This window comes from Nomascus leucogenys, chromosome 22a (genome assembly GCF_006542625.1).
Source record: "Nomascus leucogenys isolate Asia chromosome 22a, Asia_NLE_v1, whole genome shotgun sequence".
Classification (NCBI taxonomy): domain Eukaryota; kingdom Metazoa; phylum Chordata; class Mammalia; order Primates; family Hylobatidae; genus Nomascus; species Nomascus leucogenys.
In genome coordinates this window covers 112,087,486-112,113,146 of record NC_044402.1, presented here as the reverse complement: position 1 = coordinate 112,113,146, position 25,661 = coordinate 112,087,486, and the positions used below count along the sequence as shown (strand labels likewise).

At 35.0% G+C, this 25,661-nt stretch overlaps 1 protein-coding gene across 2 annotated transcripts in view; it reads left to right on the top strand.

Annotated features, from left to right (window-relative positions):
- ERBB4 (erb-b2 receptor tyrosine kinase 4) overlaps positions 1-25,661 on the top strand; it is a 1,163,189-nt gene that overhangs the window by 911,507 nt on the left and 226,021 nt on the right. For both annotated transcript variants that reach the window (XM_003254031.3, XM_003254029.3), the window contains exons 18-19: positions 558-680; positions 5,756-5,854. In XM_003254031.3, coding sequence (XP_003254079.1) covers positions 558-680; positions 5,756-5,854 — 222 coding nt within the window. The remainder of the gene's footprint in view (positions 1-557; positions 681-5,755; positions 5,855-25,661) is intronic.

The window sequence follows — 25,661 nt, the reverse complement described above, 5'->3', positions numbered from 1 at the left end:
GCCTTGGTACTTAAAATGTGTTCGAGGATCACCATGGTACCTAGACATCCCTTAGAGTTCTATGCAAATGCAAACATTTCAGGCCTACTCCAGAGCTGCTGAACCAGGACCTATATTTAACAAGAACTTGAGGTAATTCAGATGTACCTTGAAGTTTTAACAGCACTGTCCTAGGGTTTTGGCGTTGTGCTTTTTTTTCCCCTCTCCTCTGACATATTTGTCCTGGCTTCCCAGGTATATTTTAAGCTCTAAGAAGGCAGCATTCCCTTTCTTTAATGCATCAAATCTCGTAGCCTAGTATGCCTCAAAGTAGGCACACATTTGTTACTTGTGTTTGCCCTGACAAAGAGCAGGACAAGAGAAAGGACAAGGTCTGAAAGAATGCATAAATGTGTTAGTGAATGGTGAGTGGTCATATTACAAAGGTATTGGTTGTCAAGGCAAACCATGTTTGTGTGTTTTTGCTTTATGAGAAAGAGAACCAAAGAGAAAGAGAGAGAGAGAGAACTGACTGACTATTGGATTGAAAGTATAACCTTCTTCTTCCCGCTTTGCAGTTGGTGGAACCTTTAACTCCCAGTGGCACAGCACCCAATCAAGCTCAACTTCGTATTTTGAAAGAAACTGAGCTGAAGAGGGTAAAAGTCCTTGGCTCAGGTGCTTTTGGAACGGTTTATAAAGTAAGTAAAAAACAACGCATATCGTTAGTTTCGTTTTAGACATTTAGAAAATAATAGCCATGGAGTTATTACTTTAGACAACCTAATTTTCTTAAAATATTCAGAAAAGAAGACTTTTATAATATTGAGAAGTTGCTGCACAAGTGAATTCATTAATTTTTATTGAATGAACTGGGATGGATACAGTCTTGAGAGAAAAGCAAGAAAATCTGATACAAAGCCAAGTATAGTTTTTTGTTAATACCTTTCTGAGCCCCTTATGTCATATTCCTTTTGGCAAATTTCTATTTTTATCCAACTATCAAGCCCCAACCCATTTTCCATTACCCCTACACAGTGCTCCATGAACCCCAGACATGCCTGGGCAATATACCATAATCCTTTATTCTTTTTTTCTTCTGCTTTTTTATCCAAAGCCTCTCCATCAGGACCCTAGTAGCTGCTCTTTTTAGAATCCATTCAAATATGCTGATGTCTTAATGGGTTGGAACTAGTTTCTAAATCATTTTTTGCCTACTTGGTGACTTTTATGATTTTGTGAATAATTTCCATGGTTTTGATGTCTTTGTCATCATAGGCAAACTAAAAATGTGACACTATATGCAAAATTCAGGTCAGATAGGAGGAAAAGGTGACATCATGTGTTTTCAATAGAGATATTTCTGGAAAGGAAAAGCTCAAATGATGGCATGTGTATGTTTACTTATTTGCCTTAATTACAGGACCAATTCAGAGGCTAGGCCCAAGATTAATTGTGGTGAAATTTATTTTAATGGTAAATAACAAGATTAAGAAACTCTTCTGGGCTAATGCTGAATTATTCTTGTAATATCCATTACTACAATTCCCAAAAGTTACTTTGGCATTATATATATATATATATACACATATATATATATACACACACATATATATACACATATATATATACATATATATACGCATGTATATATGTATGTATATATATATACACATGTATATATGTGTATATATACGTATATATGTATATACGTATATATGTATGTATGTATATATGTATACATGTATATACGTATATATACATGTGTATATATATATACATGTATATACGTGTATATATACACATATATACGTATATACGTATATACGTATATACGTATATACGTATATGTATATATATATGTATATATATATACATGTATATACGTATATATACACACGTATATACGTATATACGTATATACGTATATATATACATATATATATACATGCGTATATATATATATACATATATACACATATATACACATATACATATATATACATATATACATATATATATTCTTTTTTGAGATGGAGTCTCGCTCTGTTGGCCAGGCTGTAGTGCAATGGCGTGATCTCCACTCACTGCAACCTCCTTCTCCCAGGTTCCAGCGATTCTCCTGCCTTAGCCTCCCCAGTAGCTGGGATTACAGGCACGCACCACCACACCTGGCTAATTTTTGTATTTTTAGTACAGATGAGGTTTCACCATGTTGGCCAGGCTGGTCTCGAACTCCTGACAAGTGATCCACCCGCCTGGGCTTCCCAAAGTGCTAGGATTATAGGCATGAGCCACCGTGCCCGGCCAGCATTTAATATATTTCTTAAAGCTGTGTGTAAGCCTATATTTTACAAACATATCTGTTAAAGTTAATTGGATCTTAGAAATGTTGCATTTTGAAATATTCTTTTTTTTTATTTAAAACAGAGATTTATTTAACAAAAAATATTAATAATTAGAATATAAACCTTAATTTTTCTCTCCTAGTTCTCCAAAATAATCTAATATCCTTAAAATAAAACTTGTATTCTAAGGTCAAAATGTAGACATTTTCTCATCTTTTAGTATGCATATTTTATTCAATTAAATTTGATCTTAATTTGACACAAATTTGAGTACCTACTTTGCATAGGCACTGTTCTAGGCTGACTTGATGCCTTTTCTAATCTTCAGATTTGATGTATGTTCAAAGAAACACTAGTGTTTCTATTTCTCAATTTAGATTATGCTAGAAAAAAACAGACTCACACTGTATCATTTTATATCCTTAAAATTTGTATCTAGTTACTGAAATTGTATTTACATCTTTAATAATTTTAATCTGTACTCACTTCTACAATAAAATATCAACAAATTATGTGGATAATAAATGTAGAGTCCTAAATTGCAGTCTTGATTATTTAAATTGACAAATTGAAAGTACTGCTGTGAATTTGTTCCATATTGACAATCATTCTGGATCACTTAGCTATGCCATAAATTCCCATTCTAATGATTGATTGCATGATTTTTCCCCACCTGAATTATCTAGTAGATGCTACAATTCTCCATATTCACAGATGTAACTGAAGGTTTCTGTGCTGAACCATAGGACAAGTCTGTAGAAAAATGTTAGGGCTTCCTGCCTTTAAATGTTGGCCTGTTACTGATTCTGCATGTGACATTGACAAAATTTAAAGCAAGTAGGCAAATTTATGTGTTTATGAAGAACAGAAATAGGGAGAAAAAAAGATAGAGATAAATGGCCAAATTTAAATGTATTATAACATACCTCCATTTTTAAGATAACTCAATCTTGGATTGTTCCTAGAGTATAATCACTCCTATACTTTTAAAGATAATGTGGTCTGTAAATTAAATTTTATTTTAAACCTTGGATACCCTGTAACTCAAGACTAAACACTATCTGATGTCCTCAGCAGAGAAAAATGTTACCCATTAAACATTTAATAATAAATCTTTATTAACTTGTATTAAGAGCATTTATTTGTCTATTGTGCATGAGTGTTTTACCTTAATTGAAATTACTTGTAATGAAAGTTTATTGGAAATTTCATAAGTTTTTTGAATTATATGCCTGAAGTATCTATTGTTGACTCTAAGTTTTAATAAATAGATCAGTTGTTATGAAGACATACTGTCTTAAACTATAAAGAATTATTCTTGACCATAGAAATGCAAATTGGCTTAACCAATTATTTGATTTTTTTTTCTCCTAATTAGAAATATTCTCTGTTTAAGTATAAAGATTAGGACCAATATCATGGGTATCAGATAGTAAAATTTTTAACTAGTTGGTCCCAGAAAATAGTGAAATAATGAATGAAATAATAAAAAAAGAATAACTTAAATAAATATTTATTCTAAAAAGTATAAAATACTTTACATTGAATTTATATTCTTGTTTTATTTTATTTATGTATTTATTCTTGAGACAGGGTCTTGCTCTGTAGGCCAGGGTGGAGGGCAGTGGTTTAATCACAGTTCACCATAGCCACAACCTCCTGAGCTCAAACCATCCTCCCACCTCAGCCTCCTGAATAGCTGGGACCACAGGCATGTGCCAGCACACTCAGCTCATTTTTTAATTTTTTAATTGTTTAATTTTTAGTACAGTTGGAATGTCTCTATGTTGCCTATGCTGGTCTTGAACTCCTGAGCTCAAGAGACCCTCCAGCCTGGGTCTCCCAAAGTGGTGGGATGAGCCACAATGCCTGGCCTATATTATTTTAAAAGTACACTTTAGGGATACCTTAATATTGATGCCATGTCTTTATAAAGTAACCTTCTCTGTGGTTACTTTATTAAATAATTAATAATAAGCCTGTTTTCCACCCTAGATAACATCAGTGAGAAAATGCAGCCTATGAGTATTGGGCTTTTTTTCTTTTTTCTGTTTCTGCTTTCTTTTGTTTTAATTTTATGCAAGGAACTTGGCTTATTATTTTGCATTTGACACATAGATTTCCCCATTCATTCTGCCTAGGAAGAATGCAACCATAAATCCACTTTCTAAAAGTTAAAATCTTTTATTTTCTTTATTATTGTTACTATGTTTTAAAATAATTCTTGTGTTCAGGTCTCCTGATGATACTGCAACTTTGAGTAACACAAATACATATGTTGTAGCACAAAAGTTCAAAGTGAAAAACTTTTTGAATTTTTTTTCTTTGACTATAACCAGCTGTTATTAAGAAAGAGAGGAAGTAAAGATGTTTTGTTCAGGAATAACAAACTACTATTTTTCATTCTTTCATTTTAATGTTAAAAATCTTACAAGAAATATTTTCTGATGTCAGGGCTAAGAAGCTAAAACTTGAGATTTTTCATTTTTTGTCCTCATGATCTCATATTTGCTTTTGCGTTCATTTGGGAAAATCCACCTTTTAAAATGTATTCTTGTACAACCTGTGCATCCTTGTATGTCTTATCAAGATCATTGTCCTCAAATGTTATAATTCACTTTACCCAGAAATGCTATTATTTAGCTTAATGTTGTATTTCACTCAAACTCTACCAACTTTATACTTTCCCAAAGGATAAATCCTGTTCAGATATTATAATTATATTTTGATAGGAAAAGAGAACTAACAACGGCCAATATAAATATTTTATATTTCTTCAGAGATGACAAAATTCCTTCACACACACACATATACACATGCTTTAATAATGTAGACAAATTAATATGTGCTCAATATCCCCTAGCACTTGCCTTTGAAAACTAAATCTTAAATATTCATTGTTGAAAATTAATTCGTAAATCAATCTGAACTTGAAGAACATGAGAATATCCTTTTTTAATTGTTTTTCTTGCTGCTGAATATTTTGATAATATTCAGCCTGAGAAGAACCTCTAACATTCCTTAGCCTGGTCTTCTAAATTACAGATGATACAACTGAGCTTCAAAAAGTAGAGCAACCATCTCAAAAAGTTGATGATACCATCCAAATCAGATATTATTTTGCTATCCTATTTCCATGCTGTCTTCACTATTCAAAGCCTTTTTCATGCACACAAGTAGAATTTGACAGTAGTGTAAACATCTTGAAAGCAGGATATATATTATATATTCTATATATGTAATCATATATATGAGCATCATCTTCAGATAATGAAAGCAGACGACAAAGTTGCAGAGTAACTTGTAACATGTAACAGGTGCTAAATAAAGGTTTGTTGATTGAATGTTATAATATCAAACTTCTAAGTTACTTTGTAAGAACTTAATAGGGTGAGATGTCATATTTAATGTAAATTTTTTCCCCAAAGGGTATTTGGGTACCTGAAGGAGAAACTGTGAAGATTCCTGTGGCTATTAAGATTCTTAATGAGACAACTGGTCCCAAGGCAAATGTGGAGTTCATGGATGTAAGTACAGACACCCAGGCAATCACATTTTTCTCCATTATCAATTAGCCTGCCTAGATAATTAAAGCAAAACAAAACCAAAACTCCACAACTTACAAATTTCTCCTATGGAAATGTTATAATCTTATAATTAAAGACATTTCTCAGACCAATTCACATTGTATTATACTTTTTAGATCACTTCTGCTTCACAACTGTCTGCCTAGATAGTTCACTAGAACTTGCCTTTAGAGTTTGAAGATATTTACAATCCCAAAGGTGAATTATCTACATTGATTCAGACATGTAATGTTCTTAAATTTTCTTGTTAAATATAACCAAATAGCCCTCCAGTGAGAGCAATACATAATTTCAACTGAAAAGATATTTAACAACTAAAAATAACCAATTGTGTTTAATAACCAAAGCTCATGTGTATATTTCTTAAAATTAGTTGCACCGAACAGTATTAGAAAGACTATGTGTGGTGGTAATAAGTCACTAATATTTACAAAGTATTTACTAAGTGCCAAACACTGTTACAAATAATTCACAAATAGTAATTTATTTATTCCTCGAAATATGACAGACCAAGAACCTGGGGTTAACCCAAGGTTACCCCAAGTTAGAAAGTTAGAAAATGGCAGGTCTAGACTTTGAGTTCAGGAAGCCAAGCTTGAGTAGGGATCAGTAAACTTTTTTTTATAAGGCTGGACTATAGTCAGGCTTTTACATGCTATGTGTTCTCTGTGGCAGCAGCTCAACTCTGCTCTTTTTGGTAGGAAAGCAGCCATAGATAATTAAAGCAAAACCAAACAAAACAAAAACTAATGCAAATGGGTGTGACTCTGTTCCAATAAAACTTTTTATTTACATAAATAAGCTGCAGGCCAGATGTTGCCTAAGGGGAAAGTAGGGGCTACAATTGATAATTTGAAAAATTAACCATACTGCTTTATTTTATTATGGTTATGATCTATTAAGTTGAAAACATCAATCAAGATTAGTTTCTATAGCAAGTTAGTCTCTGTTAAATTTAAATTAAGAACCTACCTGAGTCAAGTAATTACCTCTTGACATTTATTTTTTTAATTCAAATTCAGAAGAAAAGACTCTACGGGTTAAAAAACTCCAACTATAGAATAATAACAGACCTCTAAAGAGTAAAAAAGTACATTATAAGGTCAATCAGAACTTTAAGATTTCCCCTAGCAAAAATTGTAGAGTTGAACTGTTCAGCAAATTTCAGAGTAGGATGGAATAAAATTATGTATGTATCATGCTGTTATTCTTTCACATTCAATACAAGACATCTTGCCAGGGATTCTATCAAAGACCATATATGTTCTTTCTCTATCTTTTAGCATAATGTCTTGAGTAATAAGAATGATTTCTATTTTCAAATGACCTTCATATGAAAGATGATGCAAGCATATGCACTTTGATTTTTTTAAAAGATGGATTGCTATATATCTCTATTCAGTTTCTCTTGTTTCTCCTTTACAAGTTTTACAGGAGCTGTCTTTGACCTTGAATAATTTATTTGTGTATAATGCTAACTACTTTATATACAACTACTTTCAGCTTAACTTATTATTGGTTCTCATATGGTAGGTTGATAATCAGCCGGTAGAAACCAGCTTTTCGGATTGGTTGGTTTCATGCCTTACCAGTTGCTAAATATTTTAAATATCACCTTGTTGCATATCTACCAGCATCTATATAACAATGAGGCCAAGAACTAAATGTTGTTTCTTTCTTCAGTTCTCTAAAGTTTCTGACACTCCACAGCTACATGTCCTGGCTCATATGTTAAAATTTAAAACTGAAGCCTTTTTCAGTGATGTGCCAGTTATTCAATTTGATCTTGATCATAGCTATAAATTTGTGAAGGGAAATTTTTTAAAAAGTAGAAGTTATAAAGGAAAATTACAATGAGTAGAAACAGTATAGGTTAATTTATAAAACTGGTAGAAAAAAATCTTGTCCAGCCTAGATTATAGCCAAAGTTGAAATCACAAGAATGCTAATAATCTCTGCTGGAGGCTTGAACAGCCATTTTTGTCATATTTCCATGGAAACAGACTGGCAAAAGGGGGTTAGAAGGCTATAAAATAATCACACCTAAGAAAAAAGCTCTAAAATCCTCATCATGATTTCGAATGATTATTTGAAAGCTCCTAACCCCATCCACTTTTTTTTTCTTGATCTGATATATATTGCCATGGAAACAAGAGTAGAGATGGCAGCTTGAAGTCTTAGATTTCTGCTGAATTTTAGATGAGGCTCTGATTGAGCCATGAAGGAGTCATTTTCCTAGATGGTTGATGGATTTGGTAACCAACAGATTCAGAAGAATCTGTTCTCTTTAAAAGTAAAAAAAGTTAAGGAAAATATTTTGACTGTGCCTTTTCTGCTTGTGGATTGATGCTAGAAGATTAATAGATTGATGGACAGCTATCAGCAGAGTATAATAAGTACCAGGCAGAAACATGTCCTACTATTTTGGAGACTTCTTTCAAAACATTAGAAGGATAGCATCACAATGATTAAAATGCAGTTTAACTGGCAACATCAACAGTGAATTTAATATCTAATGCAGGCTGCTCTAATTTTAACATAAACGTAAGCCTATATTTCATACCTACATTTTTAGCTCATTGGTTATGTGTGTAGATCATTATAAAAGTATTTGAATCACAAACCACAAAAAAGAGGTAGGTACAAGAGAATTTATTTGTAATTTGAATCTAAGGGTTGAGTTGAAATTATAAATATTCCAGAGTTACTTGGTTAAAAGTAGCAAGTTTAACTTGTGTTAGTTTGGGTTCTTACAGATGCAGAAGCTACCCTTGAAATACGAATGTGAAAGTCATTTATTTTGGAGGTGAAGGACTCGTCAATAGGGGAGTTTAGAAATAAGACAGGGGAACTAATAAAGCTAGCTGCCATTGTAAGTGACTGGAGCTTCTTTTCACTGGAGAGACTCTGGCAGCCAGTGTAGGACATACACCTCAAAATTATCCCACTCAAGTGGTTAAGGGAGCTGGAGGTGTAGAGCTGCTGGGAAAGAGCCACACTTCACCCGCTACATATCCTTCCAGCCAAGGATGGCAAAATAGGCTCAGAGGAAAGAGAAAGCTGTCAAGCAAAGAAAGGTGGGTGGGGGTCATCTGGTATAACACTATGGTAGAGTGTTCCAAGCATAACTTTCAAGCTAAATAAGATCTGCTGCAACCATGTTTTTGCAAACTAGTGTATGTGCATATTTGTATTTGTATGCTTGTTTGTACAATTCTTCAGGGGAAAAAAAGCTTTCAAAGACAATAGAAATTGCACAATCTTATTAATCATTAGACTCCCTTTTCTCCACTCTAACTTTATGCTTGAAATAGAATATTCTAGATTCAATAACCACTGCTATATTCATCACATATAACTGTGCTTTACTGGTTATTATAATAAATAACACAAATGTAGCAACTTAATACTCAAAATTTATCACTACAATGAAACGTCTATTGATGTTCAAGGGTAAAGGAGAGGACTTTTATATTTTCTTAGAATTTTTACCATAGGCAAAAAATAAATAAGGGGCAGTTTGTGTTCTATTAAATGCTACACTAAAAGCAAGAGAAGGAGAGTTTGGTCACCCAGGGCTGTTACTCTGCTCACCTGAATATGTCTAATGGATTCATAATGACAATAATAACACACTGCTAGTGAATGGCCAGTACATTCTTCATTCCCGTAAAGAAAGATCGCATTGAACAACGTTAAGAAAATGACTCTAAAGGCCCACCTTCATAAGAATACCTGCATTTACACCTGCTCCTAGTTCTTGTTTCAAATAGAACCATTTCATAGGGAAAATGCAGGCTTTTTTGTTGTTTTTTGTTTTCTTTTTTTTTAATCCACAAAATGGGGCAGAACACATACATAAGAAATGATGCTATTGAACAAGATTCCTGAAATTGGGCACCACCATCTCATAAAATCAGACAGACTATTCACTTTTTCTGAGTTCCCGTCACTCTATATTTTTCCCCAGTATTTAAACCTAGTAACAGTTGCCTTTGTTTTTAAATGTTTTATCTGAATTACCTGCTTTCTTAAAAAAAAAAAGAAATTATGTAATTATTCTAAATTCTAGTGACTGATCAACAGTCATGGCTGTGCATTTGCATGAAATTTTTGGCTTTCATTTCAACTTTTCCACACCAAATTTACCACAGTGAGATACTGCAAGGAAACGTGTTTTAAGTCACCTGACTTTATTATGTAAATGGTAATATTCTTATTAAAAAGAATAGCTTGTTTTTCTCTATATACTCCATAGAAAATTTTATTTATCTTACACAATTGCTGTTATCCTATTTTCTGAAGAAATGTTCATGTGAATAGTCTTTCTATGTTTCTCTTCCCCATATTTCCATTTGATATTCAGTATCTTGATGGGAATTATTTTAAATCTAATTGATATCATATTAATCGAGTGAAATGAATATAATTTATGAGTTTACATTTTCTCTTAGAGTATAACAGGCTTATAAAATTATTTGAAAAGGTATTTTGTTCTATAACATTTTCACGTTATAAAATTTCATGTGTATGGCTTCACATAGTAATAGTAACTCTTAGCTATATCCTGTTCCATACTAATAGTGGATTTTTTATTCATAATTTTTGTGGGTACACAGCAGGTGTATATATTTATGGGGTACATGAGAAGTTTTGATACAGGCATGCAATGTGAAATAAGCACATCATGGAGAATGGGGTATCTATCCCTTCAAGCATTTATCCTTTGAGTTACAAACAATCCAATCACACTCATTAAGTTATCTTAAAATTTACAATTAGGTTATTATTGACTGTAGTAACCTCGTTGTGCTGTCAAATGGTAGGTCTTATTCATTCTTTCTATTTTTACCATTTTATTTTATTTAACCATCCTCAGCCCCCTACTACCTTTCCCAGCCTCTGGTAACCATCCTTCTACTGTCTATCTTCATGAGTTCAATTGTTTTGGTTTTTAGATCCCACAAATAAATGAGAACAGATGATGTTTGTCTTTCTCTGCCTTACTAATTTCACTTAACATAATGATCTCCAGTTCTATCCAAGCTTTGCAAATGACTTGATTGCATTCTTTTTTATGGCTGAATAGTGCTCCACTGTGTATTTGTACCATATTTTCTTTATTCCTACATCTGTTGATGGACACTTAGGTTGCTTCCAAATCTAACCTATGGTAAGTAGTGCTGCAACAATCATAGGAGTGCAGATATCTCTTTGATATATTGATTTCCTTTATTTTGTGTATACACCCAGCAGTGGAATTGCTGTATCATATGGTAGCTCAATTTTTAGTTTTTTGAGGAACTTCCAAAGTGTTCTCCATAGTGCTTATACTAATATACATTCCCACCAACAGTGTATGAGGGTTCCCTTTTCCTCACATTCTTGCCAGCATTTGTTATTGCCTGTCTTGGATGTAAGTATTAAGCCATTTTAACTGGGGTGAGATATCTCATCGTAGTTTTGATTTGCAGTTCTCTGATGATCAGTGATATTGAGCACCTTTTCGTATGCCTATTTGACATTTATATGTCTTCCTATGAGAAATGTCTATTCAAGTCTTCTGCCCACATTTTGATCAGATTATTAGATTTTTTTCATATAGAATTGTTTGAGCTCCTTATATATTCTGGTTATTAAACCCTTGTCAGATGGCTAGTTTGCAAATATTTTCTCCCATTTTGTAGGTTGTCTCTTGACTTTGTTAATTGTATCCTTTGCTGTGCAGAAGCCTTTTAACTTGATTTGATCTCATTTATTCATTTTTTGCTTTGGTCGCCTGTGCTTGTGGGGTATTGCTTAAGAAATCTTTGCCCAGATCAATGTCCTGAAGATTTCCCCCCATGTTTTCTTGTAGTAATTTCATACTTTGAGGTCTTAAAGTCTTTAATCCATTTTGATTTGATTTTTTATATGCTGAGAGATAGGGGTCTAGTTTCATTCTTCTTCATACGGATACCTTTTCCCAGCACCACTATTGAACCGACTGTCTTTTTCCCAATGTATTTTCTTGGCACCTTTGTCAAAAATGAGTTCATTGTAGTTGTGTAGATTTGTTTCTGGGTTCTCTGTTCTGTTCCATTGGTCTATATATCTGGTTTTATGAGAGTACCATGCTGTTTTGGTTACTATAGCTATGTAGTATAATTTGAAGGCAAATAATGTGATTCCTCCAGTTTTGTTCTTTTTTCTTAGGATAGTTTTGGCTATTCTAGTATTTTGTGGTTCCATATAAATTTTAGAATTTTTTTTTCTATTTCTATAAAGAATATCATTGGTATTTTTACATATTTTTATAGGCATTGTGTTGAATCTGTAGATTGCTTTGGGTAGTATGGACATTTTAGAAATATTGATTCTTTCAACTCATGAACATGGAATGTCTTTCCATTTTTGATATCCTCTTCAATTTCTTGCATCAGTGTTTTATAGTTTTCGTTATAGAGATCTTTCACTTGTTTAAGTTAATTTCTAGGTGTTTAATTTTATGTGTGGCTAATATAAATTGGATTACTTTTCTGATTTCTTTTTCAGATTGTTCATTGTTGGCATATAGAAATGCTACTGATTTTTATATGTCAGTTTTGTATCTTGCAACTTTACTGAATTTGTTTATTAGTTCTAATTGTTTTATTGTGGGGTCTTTAGGTTTTTCCAGATATAAGATCATATTATCTGCAAACAAGGATAATTTGACTTCTTTTCTGATTTGGACGCCCTTTATGTCTTTTTCTTGTCTGGTTGCTCAGCTAGGATTTCGAGTTCTATGTTGAATAACAGTGGTGACAGTGGACATCCTTTTCGCATTCCAGATCTTAGAGGAAAGGCTTTCAGTTTTTCCCCATTCAGTATGATACTAGCTGTGAGTCTGTCATATATGGCTTTTATTATGTTGAGGCATATTTTTTCTATCCCCAGTTTTTTGAGGGCTTTTATCATGAAGGAATGTCATATTTATTAAATGCTTTTTTAGCATAAATTGAAATGATCATATGGTTTTTATTCTTCATTCTGTTGATATTATGTACCACATTTATTGGTTTGCATATGCTGAACCATCCTTGCATCCAGGGATAATAGTGGGTATTTAAAAATTCATATTACTGAATCTAATTATATTTTCTGGCCTTATAGGTTTTGTCTATTTGCATTTATGAATACAATGAATTTATTTCCGAGGTGAAGCAAATGCAGAATTTCATTTTGTAATGGAATTACATGTCATATATGTGACTTATATGCCGAAGTAAAGTATACTTTGGCATGATCTTGAAAAGTCAGTTAACCAATCCTCTTTCCCTTAAGAAAAAATATAGCTAAAGTAATTTTAAAAAGTTCTGGAAACTAACTTTGCTTTAAAAAAAATAAAACAGTAGAGCCGGGCGCTATGGCTCACACCTGTAATCCCAGCACTTTGGGAGGCTGAGGCGGGCAGATCACAAGGTCAGGATATCGAGACCATCCTGGCTAACATGGTGAAACCCCATCTCTACTAAAAATACAAAAAATTAGCCGGGCGTGGTGGCAGGTGCCTGTAGTCCCAGCTACTCCAGAGGCTGAGGCAGGAGAATGGCATGAACCTGGGAGGCGGAGCTTGCAGTGAGCCGAGATCGCCCCACTGCACTCCAGCCTGGGCCACAGAGCAAGACTCTATCTCGAAAAAAAAAAAAAAAAAAAAGTATTTTTGGAAAAAGAATCTATAAACTCCACTAGAAACAGAACTTTCAAAGGTCTACTGAGAAGAAAGAAAAAATTCCTAGTAGTTAAGATAAATAATTTCTGTTGTAGTTAATTTCATTGGCTCTTGTTCATGTCCTGTTAGTTGTATAGAACTAGTAAGCAATCAGCAGAAGCCTCGCATTTGAAATTACTATTTCAAATATCTCAATCTTCAGCTACATTTTCCTGCCTTTCTAGTTCATTTTCCTTTCACTGACTCTCCTTTGTCTCATGATCCCTCAGTGCTTCCTATCTCACATCTCTCTGCAGCCCACTTAGATTCATGGACCATCATTGTAACCATGTTCTTACAAAAAATCGTCAACGTTCCTGCTTCTTAAAATCATATAGGCAGTAAGCAATATCAGAAATATTGAAATATCTCAGTGCAAAGTTCTAGACTTCTTTTCAATCTATAAATTTTTCCTAGATCATCTCACTAGACTACCAAATTCCATCTCTAGTCTATTTTATGAATCTGACCTTACCTCCGTCCTTAATATTGCCACATGGAAATCTCAGGGACATCTCAAGTTTAGCACACCCTGAATAGGTCTCTTCATCCTCTCTTCTCAATCTCTTCTGCCTTAGATTTCACCCATTTATGTATTTTGTATCTGTATCCACCCTATTGTCCCTATCAGAAATTTGAAATTAATCCTTGAATGTCACAACCCCACAAACAACCAACCTCCAATTTGAGAGTAAATGCTTTGATTCCATGCCAAAAACACATTTGGACCATTTCCTCTTCTTTTTATACTCTTTTGCCATCATCTTAATCCAAGCCCTCAACTTCTTCAGCTTAAGTTATGAGACTAGATTTGATCTCCCTACTTTTTAATACAAAGCTTGAATTGTGCGGGTCCTCTGCATGAGACTTTTAGTGGCTTTACTAAAGTAAAATATCAGATTCTTAGCTTACAGAGCTCCTGATTTCTTTTCCAGTAGTCTTTCTCTTCACTGACTTTCTTTCCACTCCCCTTATAAGCCAAGCCAGTCAGTGCCTTCACCTGGAGTGTTCATCTTCCAATCGTACCTAATGAACTCCTGGTTATCCTTATTTTCTCAGCTTAAGTGTACTTTCTCAAAGAGCCTTTTCCTGATTTCTAAAATTATAACTTACTAATACTACTCAGAAATTTTAATAAGTTATTATATATTAATATTATTTATCTTAGTTTTTATTGTAGAATTCCACTCTCCACCACTAGACTACAAGATCCTTGATGACAGCGAATATGTCTGCTGACTCTGTCACTGCATATCTATGAGCAAGCACAATATAAGCATATAAGCACATAGGAGACAGAATAACTACTTGGTTAATGGTCTGAATTGATTTTTTTTCTATGTTTTGAAGACTTATTATTCCTCCTTTACACCCTGTCTATACCAGCCTAATTAATTTCTGTGGTATTTTTCCCAATTGTTCTATCTTTATTTGGCATATTGTAGTTGGGATAATTTTTCTTAGGTATTCGTATTGCTCATATATGATTCGTTTCTACAAACTCAATTTAAGATCTGTCTTGAATCGAGAGCACCAAACGAATCACAGAGAAATAGACCTTCCATTTTGACATGGTATTCATGTACCCTCTGAAAACCCTTTGAGGAGGAAGACCCTTGGAAGATTTTTTTCCTCTGCATGCAATAGGCCAATAATTTTCCTTAGTTTCTATTAGGGGAACCTGTTTTAAGGGAATCTTGAGTGCTTGCCTGTTAGTGTTTCCATTATACATGGGAGGGTAGTATTAGGTTTCATTCTTACTAGTAAGAACTTCTTACTCCTGAGTTCTTGGTGACTTGTGTAGTAATTTTGGATACTGTTTGCTTCTCCAACTAAAACATGTATCAGGGTCTCTTCTTCCTGTGACCTCTCTATTTTCTGTTTCAGTAAGAGTATAATACAAGGATGAACAGAAAAATAAAGTTGATTTTATCACAGATTTTCGCAAAAATAAATAAATGAAAGCAGTTGTGAGATGAAAAGTCTTCTTTTGATTGAAGGTTTTTCTTGATCGAAGGGTTCGTGGTCTCTTGGGTTTCAGGAAATGAAGCCATGGACCTCAGCGGCAAGTGTTACAGCTGGATTAGAGAAACGCACAGACCCAAAGAGTGTGTGGCAGCAAGACTCATTAAAGTGAACGCAAAAGTAAAGCGAAAGCAAAAGTAAAGCTCCACACCTTACTTTGGACCAAGAAGAGTTGCCTTTCTGGCTTGGGTGTCTTATGCTTATATCCCCTTATGACCCCTCCCCTTTTCCTTTTTCTGTCCTATAGAATTAGCTTATTTTCTTTTTTTTTTTTTTTTTTTTGAGACAGAGTCTCGCTCTGTCGCCCAGGCTGGAGTGCAGTGGCCAGATCTCGGCTCACTGCAAGCTCCACATCCCGGGTTCACGCCATTCTCCTGCCTCAGCCTCTCCGAGTAGCTGGGACCACAGGCGCCCGCCACCACGCCCGGCTAATTTTTTGTATTTTTAGTAGAGACGGGGTTTCACCGTGGTCTCGATCTCCTGACCTCGTGATCCGCCCGCCTCGGCCTCCCAAAGTGCTGGGATTACAAGCGTGAGCCACCGCGCCCAGCCTTAGAATTAGCTTATTTTCTATCTGCTTGTGGGTTGGTGGGCCTGATTGGTTAAAAACATCAGGCTGCAGCTATAGCTTAAACTCCATATATGACTGGTTGAAGTTTCAATCCCTTAGCTTGCAGCCGTGACTCATTTTGGCTTAATGGAAAGTCCCCTTTGATTGTTTGAAGTTTCAATCCCTTAGCTTGTAGCTATGACTCATTTTGGCTTAGGGGAAGGTCCCCTTTGACTGGTTGAAGTTTCAATCCCTTAGCTTGCAGCTATGACTCATTTTGGCTTGGGGAAAGTCCCCTTAGGGAAGTCCCTATTGACCCAGGAAGTCCAGCCAACTTAGGCACTTAGTCCCTCAGTTGACTGCAGGCATTTCCAGTTAAGAGTTAACAGAATTTAGTAGTGATCCTAAAACTTGTGCTTTAAATATTGCCTTAGGGGATACTAAGACAAAGTGCTTGACAAGTTTTGCATTCCAACAGGCTTCACTTCTCCATTGAAGTACCTAAAGGAGACTATCCAGATCCAATACAGGTCGCTCTCTGTAAGCCTCAACATGTAACTTAATTAACTTTTTGTCTGCCTCTGTTTCTCCAAAGCATTTCTTGAATTTGTGTGAATGAAAGGACATTTCTCAAGAGCACACAGTCTACTGCACCAATATTTGCATTTAGTAAATGGAAATCAGTTGTCTGTTGAAGACATCGTTTTCCATATTGTAGATATTCTCCAGCTCTCTAACCTACAGTTTGTGAATTTTGTACATGACTAGAGAATGTGTTACTATGCCACACAGAGCTGAAAGAGAGTTAAACTAATCATGTGCAGTTTCTTATTCCAATCTGAACAGCAACCGATAGTTATTATGACTTAGGAAAAATCACCACTCAGTTTGACTGTATCACTAGGAGGAACAGTTTCTAATATTCAACTGTTCATAAAATGCAGGTAGAAATCTTTTGCCCAAAGGACAAGCAAACACCAGAAAAAGAATTTCCAAAATATCAGCAATTTCCAATATGTCAAACCTCAATGGTTTTGTTAATGATCTGTTTCCAGAGTTAAGGATACAAAATACTGTTCCTGCAGGAGGAAGGGACTATCTGCATAAAGTCCTGGTTTGCATTATATGGCATGAAGTAATTAGTTATTCATAGGGCAATAACTTGGTTAAGGGAAAAAAGGCTTACTATGCTGTGATAATTGCAATAGGCACATATGTATCTAATAAAATCTAATAAGTCTAATAAAATCTAATTAAGTCTAATAAAAAGACACATCTAAAAATCGAATAAAAAGAAATATGTATTTTTACACATGTATGGTATGTGGATAAAAGATAAAAATTCTCTTCATCTTTTTTTTTTAAAGTTTAATGATACCATTGGTTACTTATTAGAATGATCATGTGGCTGGCATTGCTAAAAATGGTATTACAAAAGTGTCTACAAGGATATCTTAAAAAATTTTTTGTGAAAATTTCCTCAAAATATTCAAGAGAATTCCTCATTTTACTTAACACCACTGTTGTATCAGTCAGAGGTTTATGTCTACAATTTCCAAACCATAGACTGACAGAAACTAAGCAAATGGACAATAGGTCTGTTTTTATTTACCTGGTTATGCCCTTAAGTCATGGACAGGAACTTTGTCAGTGTAGGGGCCAAGGCTCTTGGTTTCCTAAAGGTTTCTTAAAAACTCACTGACATGATGCAAATTAATAGGAGGAAAGGTAGCAAGACCCCATCTCTTGCTACCTTTCCTACAGGCATGGTGTCCTACACCTGTAGTCCTAGCTACTGTGGGAGGCTGAGGGCGAGAAGATCACTTGAGTGCAGCAGTTCATGGTACAGCATTCTAGCCTGGGTGACAGAGCAAGATCCTGTTTCTAAAGAAAAATACATAAATAAAAGACTTTAAAATGTTTTTAATGAAGACCCAAAGATACAGGGAAAATTGTCCATTGTTATGCTTAGGTTCAAAAAAGTATAGACAGACTTATGGAAATATGATTGGGTGTGAAAGAGTGTGATCTAATATTAATTGAGTGAAGAAACCCAGCAAGGCCTGTCTGTCTAAATTCTTGTTGATTTCTCTGAGCGTGCATTCTTTCCTACTGGGTGTGGGGCAGGGCCCTCTCTGGAATGTGGGTCTTATGACCTACAGTCAAACAGGTAGGTCACATCATTCTTTTATGGCCAGTTTTTACATAGAATATTTTCAGGTTTTATGGCTGGCTTTCAGGAAAAGGGGTTCTCATTTGTATGCCCTGTCTGGGGGAAGAGGGATTCTAGGTTCTATGGCTTGCCTTGGCGGAAAATGGGACTGAGTGACGGGAGGACAGGAGAAAGTCAGAGAAAAACCTTTGCTTCTTGGGCTGCTGCTGAGGCCTTCATTTTTGTGTATGGTCTGCATACCATCATCACCCTTAGGAATGGTCATAGTTAGTACAATGGTCCTCTCAAGTAGAGGGTTAGAGATGACCCCAGATTGCTAGAAATCTTCTTAATGTTTAGAAAGTGATTCCACATTCAGCGACAGAAGTCAGTAATCCTGGATCACATGTGGGCTGATTTCCATCCAAATTAACTGAATATATTACGTAAACAAGGGTGAATTTAGGTATGGTTTTATTTGCACTAATACCCTCCTGCCCCTTTTCTAATTACAAGAGCTAATCTGTACAATAAGGAAATGGAGTATAGTGGAAAATAATTTAACTCAATTGTACACCAAAGCCAGGGTGAGAAAGGATCAGCCTAGCATTCCTTGGTTCCATTATCCACCATGAATCCACTATTAATAGCAGAAATATTTTCTGAAGATTTTCTAGAACCACATGTAACATTAAGATCAAAACTGTAAATTATAAAGAATTAAATGATTCTTTGTATCGGTATTGGGTAGAAGAATGCCTACAAATCGCTACTAATATGCCTATTTTGTGAGGAGAATAAAGCTTACAGATAGTATTTTAAATCATTGTTCTCATTGCAAAGTCAATAAGGGAAGACAGAGCCTGGGTTTGAACTGAAAGCTCCCTAGCTCCAAAGTCAACTGGCTTCTCATACCATTACTCTGCCTCCTCCAAAAGATCACATTAAATGAGAGGCAGGTGGGCCACATGTAACAATACCTGTGGCAGTTCAGTCAAAAGTTTTGTTTCTTCTGAGTTTTTTTCTTCTGATTTCCTTCAGCTGCCTGCTGCATTGATGGAAATCAAGCTTTGTTCAAGAGGTATTCTTACTGTCCAAAGCCCAGTTGATGGCCTCATCATTTTCTTCTTATTTATTACTGCTCCATATGACATTTTATGTTACTCACTCTCAGATTAGAAAATCAAACTGTGTATAACTTTCTTAAAACACATATACACCCACAAATCCTCTGAATTTATTTTTAAAAAAAGATTCTGGAGTCCGACATGGTGGCTTATGCCTATAGTCCCAGCTTGTTAGGTGGGTCGATTGGTCGAGCCCTGGAGGTCAAGACAGCAGTGAGCAGAGATCGCACCACTACACTCCAGCCTGGGAGACAGAGTGAGACCCGGTCTCAAAAAAAAAAAAAAAAATCTGATGCGAAAACGTTTTTATAAATATTGCATAAATGTTTTAATCATTAACACTTTTCATGAAGTTATTATCATACAATCTATACTTACTTGAGTCTATTAAAACAATCATAGTATTCTATGTATGCTACATATATAGCTTGTTTTTTTCCCAAAAAATGCTATTGCATCTCCTAAGAGGCCATCTTTTTGGTGCCTGTTCCTTACAGTGTATGTATATCACGGCATAGTGTGATTAGAAAAAAATGAGCACCTCTGAGGATTACAATTATGAGACTAGTTTGTCACAGACGAATAAGCAATCAGTGAGGGTCTTGGATCTCAAAACTAAAAAGCTTAGGGTTTTCTACAGCGATCTTTGTTGCTGCAACTTTATCTAGGGTTTTGATCCACTTACAAATTTAATCTAACCTCTCTGAACTTAAATGTTCCGTTATCTGTTACAAAATAATTAGAAGCTGTAAGTAGAAGTCTGCATACATGGAGTTCTTTGGGAGTCCCTGAGCTCATTGAACTGAGGAGTTTGACGGATACTGGTCAGCTAATATTGGACCACAAGCTAATAATAGCAAAAATGCTGCTTAGCTAGGTGAGAAAGTTAACTTGCGGAAAATGAAAATAAAACATTTGGGATTTATGGTCAGAAATAAATTTCCCTTTTTCATTTGTTTCCTGGTAAGAAAATAGCCAAGGGAGCCAGTTATTTTTTCATTTTTCTTATTTTTTTAAACGATTTATAATTAAGATCTAAGAGCCCACTTGATCTCAGCTCTATTCACTATAATTTCCTTCTATCCCTACAAAGAATTTTGGTGAATCAGGAATATGTCTAGTATAATGCGTACAAACAATAGGTAGATCTGACCAGTAAATTAAAAATTGTCAGCTCTAGCAAGCATGTGGAAAATTAACCATAGGAAACGTGTAAGCTTTTTGGGAGACTTGCAAACACAAGGGGTTTGAGTATAACATCAGAAAAGGTTTTTCCTCTTGTGATTAAAACAATGCACCAAGTGCCTTTAAAATAAATTTATTTCAAAATGTGCAACACTCACTTACTTAATGAATGTGCTACTATACTCTTATGAAAGAAAACACATTTTATTCTTTTGCAGAATGGCTCTTCAAAATACAATATTCTTTAGTTTTTCATATAATGTTGATTTTAAAAAAGTAAATTTATGAATTCTCTTATTTTACTGGGTTTATGGGTATGAATATATTTTGAAAATGTTCTGTTATTCTTTTCACTTGTACATACAATTATCTCACATATAATGACCATAACAACATTTTCAGTGTATCTTTATACTTTTGAGATCCATAAATAATATCAGTAGGTTTATTAGAGAGAAACCCACTCTTCTACTTGGTAATTCAATTGTCATTTAAAGTAACAGCCTATAGAAAAAAAAAATTTTTCCAAATCCATATTCCTTTTCTATTTCAAATCCACATTCCTTTATTTCCCCACTGGTTATTTTCTCTTATAATATCTACATCTCTTTAGTAATCTTTTTTATGTACAGGAAATCTCTATGTACTTCATGGGCATGTGTAACTGTTAAGGAAATAACATTCCCGTTTACAAATGAGAATGAAATATTTAGAAATAGCTCAGGTATAATTCTGCTAGCAGAGTTTTCTAACTGAAAATGAAGCAAAAGACTTTCCTTAATGAGGCATAAAGTCTTTCCACTGCTTCTGAAATAAACAGAATTGTTACATTAGATTATCATTCTTTTATTTAATACTTTGTCTATTGTACAGAGAAATTTACTGTCATCTATGTCTAAAATTTAGTTAATTTAAGCTCCTTGGTAAATTTAGTAAAATTTTTTAAAGTGGGCAGTTCTATTTTTCGATTTTAATATTTGAAAGATAATTTTATAAATACTAATTAGGAGACCTCTTAGGTAAAAGAAATACTGAATTTAGAATCTTGATGTAAAAGATATTGATCTAAATTCTCCTGCTACCTACAAGTTGGGAGCTCAATGGGAGCCCAGCAAATCTGGTTTTGAAAGGCAAATTAATAAGTAACTCCTCCTAGGTTGTTTAGGATGTTAAAAAAATGATTCTTGTTATCTATTCTGTGTTATATAAATATAAAATGCTATTTTTATACTTCTGGCATGTTCTAATAAACATAATAATGACTTGATAGCTATAGTATGAAAATACATATTATCTGTTAAATTACATGTGATGTAACTCAGGATATTATGGGAAAATAGCCTCTATTTATTTACTATCTTTTGAGTAATGCTACCTTCAGGATGACACACTTTTGAACTGGATGTGGTGAACTCAGTTTCAATGTCTGTAAGCTCTCTTAGGGGTAAATAAATTCTAGGACGTATACCAAGACTTTGGTTGACTTCAGATTAGGACTGCAGCAGGGCATATGTTGCAATGAGATGCACAGTGGGTGAGAACTCTTGTTTTTTCTTAATACGTTCCATCTGAAATTACTGATAAGTCTCAAGAGACCCTCATCTCCAAGCATCTTTCTATAGTCTTCTTTCCAAAGGTTTAACAATAACCATTTCCTATAATGAGTAAAAATAGCATTCAGAATCTTCCTCTGGTGGATTTAGTATTCATCTCATTACAGGGCTTAGACCATTGCCCATTTCTAATCAATAAATTATTTTCTCCCTTTTAGATTTAGATTTTGATTAGCTTGAACTTCATAAAACAATATCGGAGGAACAAAAAGAGAAACAATTTCTGTAGTCTGTTAACTGTGATCCAAGTGTGTTGAGTTATGTTTCCATTCATCATGGTAATAAAGCACCAAAGACCATCATCCAGCTTTAAACTATAAGTTGGCAGAAAGACTTACATAATTAGTGCCAACTTTTTATAATAAGAAAATGAAAGCCTGTATTTAAGAACTTCCTATTATTTAGGAATTTTCTCTGCATGTCTTTTTTTCACATTAGCAATTCAAATAGATACAAGATATTTCGATTTCTAAAGGGTTATATATATGCCAAATAGTTATTCTGTGGATAGTAAATGAAGGTTTTAAGGTATTTCTATTAATACTACAGGGTTTTATTTTCATCACCTTAAGTGAAATGCATTCAAAACAAGGCAGTGTTCTTTCAAGGTTAATAGTCGGTCAATCAAGACTTGGTGAAAGACAGTTCTGATATTTAAGTCAACCAAACAATCTGTTTAAAAATATGTATTTGCCAGCTAAGACATTCTTTGAAGCATGATCCTAGGTTATCTAACTGTCGTTTTGGTGATGAGATATTATATTACAGGTCTCTGTGCTATGAGGTTGATAAGACTGACTGTGAACACTGGCATACACCTCAACTATTTGACTTACAAATCAGCATTCGAGCATAAAGTATTCAGGGACAAGGTACCTTGGAGGATTACTAAGTGATATTTATCATTTGGGTTTATCCTTCTCAAGTGTTTAAATTTAGGAATATGTCAGTATTTGATAGGGAACAGTGGCATAATTTCAAGGTGAAATTTAAATGGAGGTAAGAACAAAATCAGTTTCACCATTTAAAGATACAGGAAATAAACACAAAAATTGGTAGAAGCTCAATCAAGATGTGGAGAAATCTCGTGACCCACTATGCTTATATAAGCTGAGTCTCAAATCATGTTTCTTTCTCTCAGGGTGTTGATTGCACTGATAACACCTTACAGAATGTAATAATGTATTTACATTTCATCCTTGATAACTGGCATTTTTAATTTGCCATTGCAACATCAATTGACCTATACGTTAGACTACAAGACTCAATCTGCAGTGTGTCAAGGAAAAAACATAAAATGATATAAACTAATGAATATTTTGAGAGATTAGAAAGAATTTCTTTAGAAATGTGGTATCCTGTAATAGTTTAATCAAAAGAAAGTAAATTAAATATGCCCACTTGAACAACTCCTGGAAAGCTGGCGGAACCCGAATAGCAGGAATATAGCTGTGCCTCAGGAATGACCTGGAACTAGAAATTTAACACTCTAAGCATCTGTAGAGACCTCGTGTATCTCAGCTTCTGCCCAGCTTGTGTGAAGTACCTCCATTAACCCCTAGTCAAGGAAGCAGAGTTTAGGAAAATGATTCTCATTGGCCTCTTTTGGGATTGTGTCCATCCCTGGATCAAATGAAGAGGGCATAATCCCATTTTTCAAAATGGCTGCTGATGGTCCAGGAATTTTATCCTGTACATTGAGTGAAGACCAAGATTAATAAAAGAGAGAGGGAGGAACTTGAGAGGCAACCTGGAAAGTGACTGCTGAAAACTTAATCAATACTTCCAGTCTAATCAGAGACCAAAGAAATGTTTATTTCAAGCTACATTGCCTAATTTTTCTCTTATGTATATTTTTTTCTTATTCACCTTTTGTAATGGATGATTTTTTTTTTCAGTATGATTACTATGTAGGTGTTGTTCACTGTTGGTAATCATTTAATTAAGACCTTTTTCCTTTATGTTCTATAGCCCTACATCTAATTCTTCCAAAGCGTATGACTAGAATTCTCTTTTCCCCAACGTCAGATACTTACAGGAAATCTATCAGTTACTCTTTCCTTTTTCTTTCTTATCTGGGAGAAATCTTTTCTTTCTTTTTTTTTTGAGACGGAGTCTTGCACTGTCACCCAGGCTGGAGTGCAGTGACGCAATCTTGGCTCACTGCGACCTCCGCCTCCCGGGTTCAAGCGATTCTCCTGCCTCAGCCTCCCGAGTAGCTGGGACTACAGGTGTGCACCACTATGCCCAGCTAATTTTTGTATTTTTAGTAGAGATGGAGTTTCACCATGTTGGTTGGCCAGCATGGTCTTAATCCCTTGACCTCGTGATCTGCCCACCTCAGCCTCCCAAAGCGCTGGAATTACAGGTGTGAGCCACTGCGCCCAGCCAGAGAAATCCTTTCTTAAGAATTCCACTCTCATGCTACAATCTGGACGGGTAATATCTAGGTCATTGGCCCAGCTGTAATTATAGGTTCTCTCTTTCTGATCATTTAGAATCCTCCTTTGCTTCTCAGCTGAATTAGATCCTTTAGTTTCGGGATACCATATCTTCATCCTTCTTAGTTTAGTATTTCATTTTACTGAAAGTATATCTGTAGTAGTCTATGCCCAATCAGGAGATAGAATCCAATCAATACTATGGGTTAAAGAGGGGAAAATTTAATGTGAATAATCATTAAACGTGGCAAGAGTAACGGTAATATGTAAGGATACTTTATATGGTACCCTAAGGGTGAGGGAGAGTACCTAAGAAAGGTCAACTTGAAGGAGTCCATACTTTGTTTGAGTTGTGTTTTGGCCATGGGGTAGGAGAAAAGTTGACTGGTTTAGCCAGGTTGGAGTTGTTCTGGGGTTATTGAGCAAACAGTAAGCATCCTCTGGGTTGCAGGCTGGGGAACAAGTGATCAGCAGCTGCTGCTGTGGGGGAGTGGGTGCTTAATTGTGAGGGGGCTTGCTGGTAGAGCCCAAGCAAAGTAGGCCACTGAGTGCAGATGGTGTGAGGGCTTGCTGACAGAGTCCAGGCACCTGCACTGGAAGGAGGCCTGGAGTGCAGGCAGATCGTGTAAATCTTTGGTTTTCATGTTAAAGAACTATGGAAAGGTTATCATCAGGCCAAGACTTTAAGGTCAGAGAGGACAAATCAGGTCCTGGTCCTGTGACTAGGTTGGACTGTACCAAGTGTTCTCACACTCAAACTGCTGACCACCCCCCTACACCCAACACCTGCCTACTCCACTCCCAAACCTGTGCCAGAAATTGCAGGAAGCCTCTTCTTCCTGCAGTATGCCTCCAGAGACTGCTACCTAAAATCTTGACATCACGCCCTCTTTAAAGAAGATATGTTTAAAAGAATTCACTT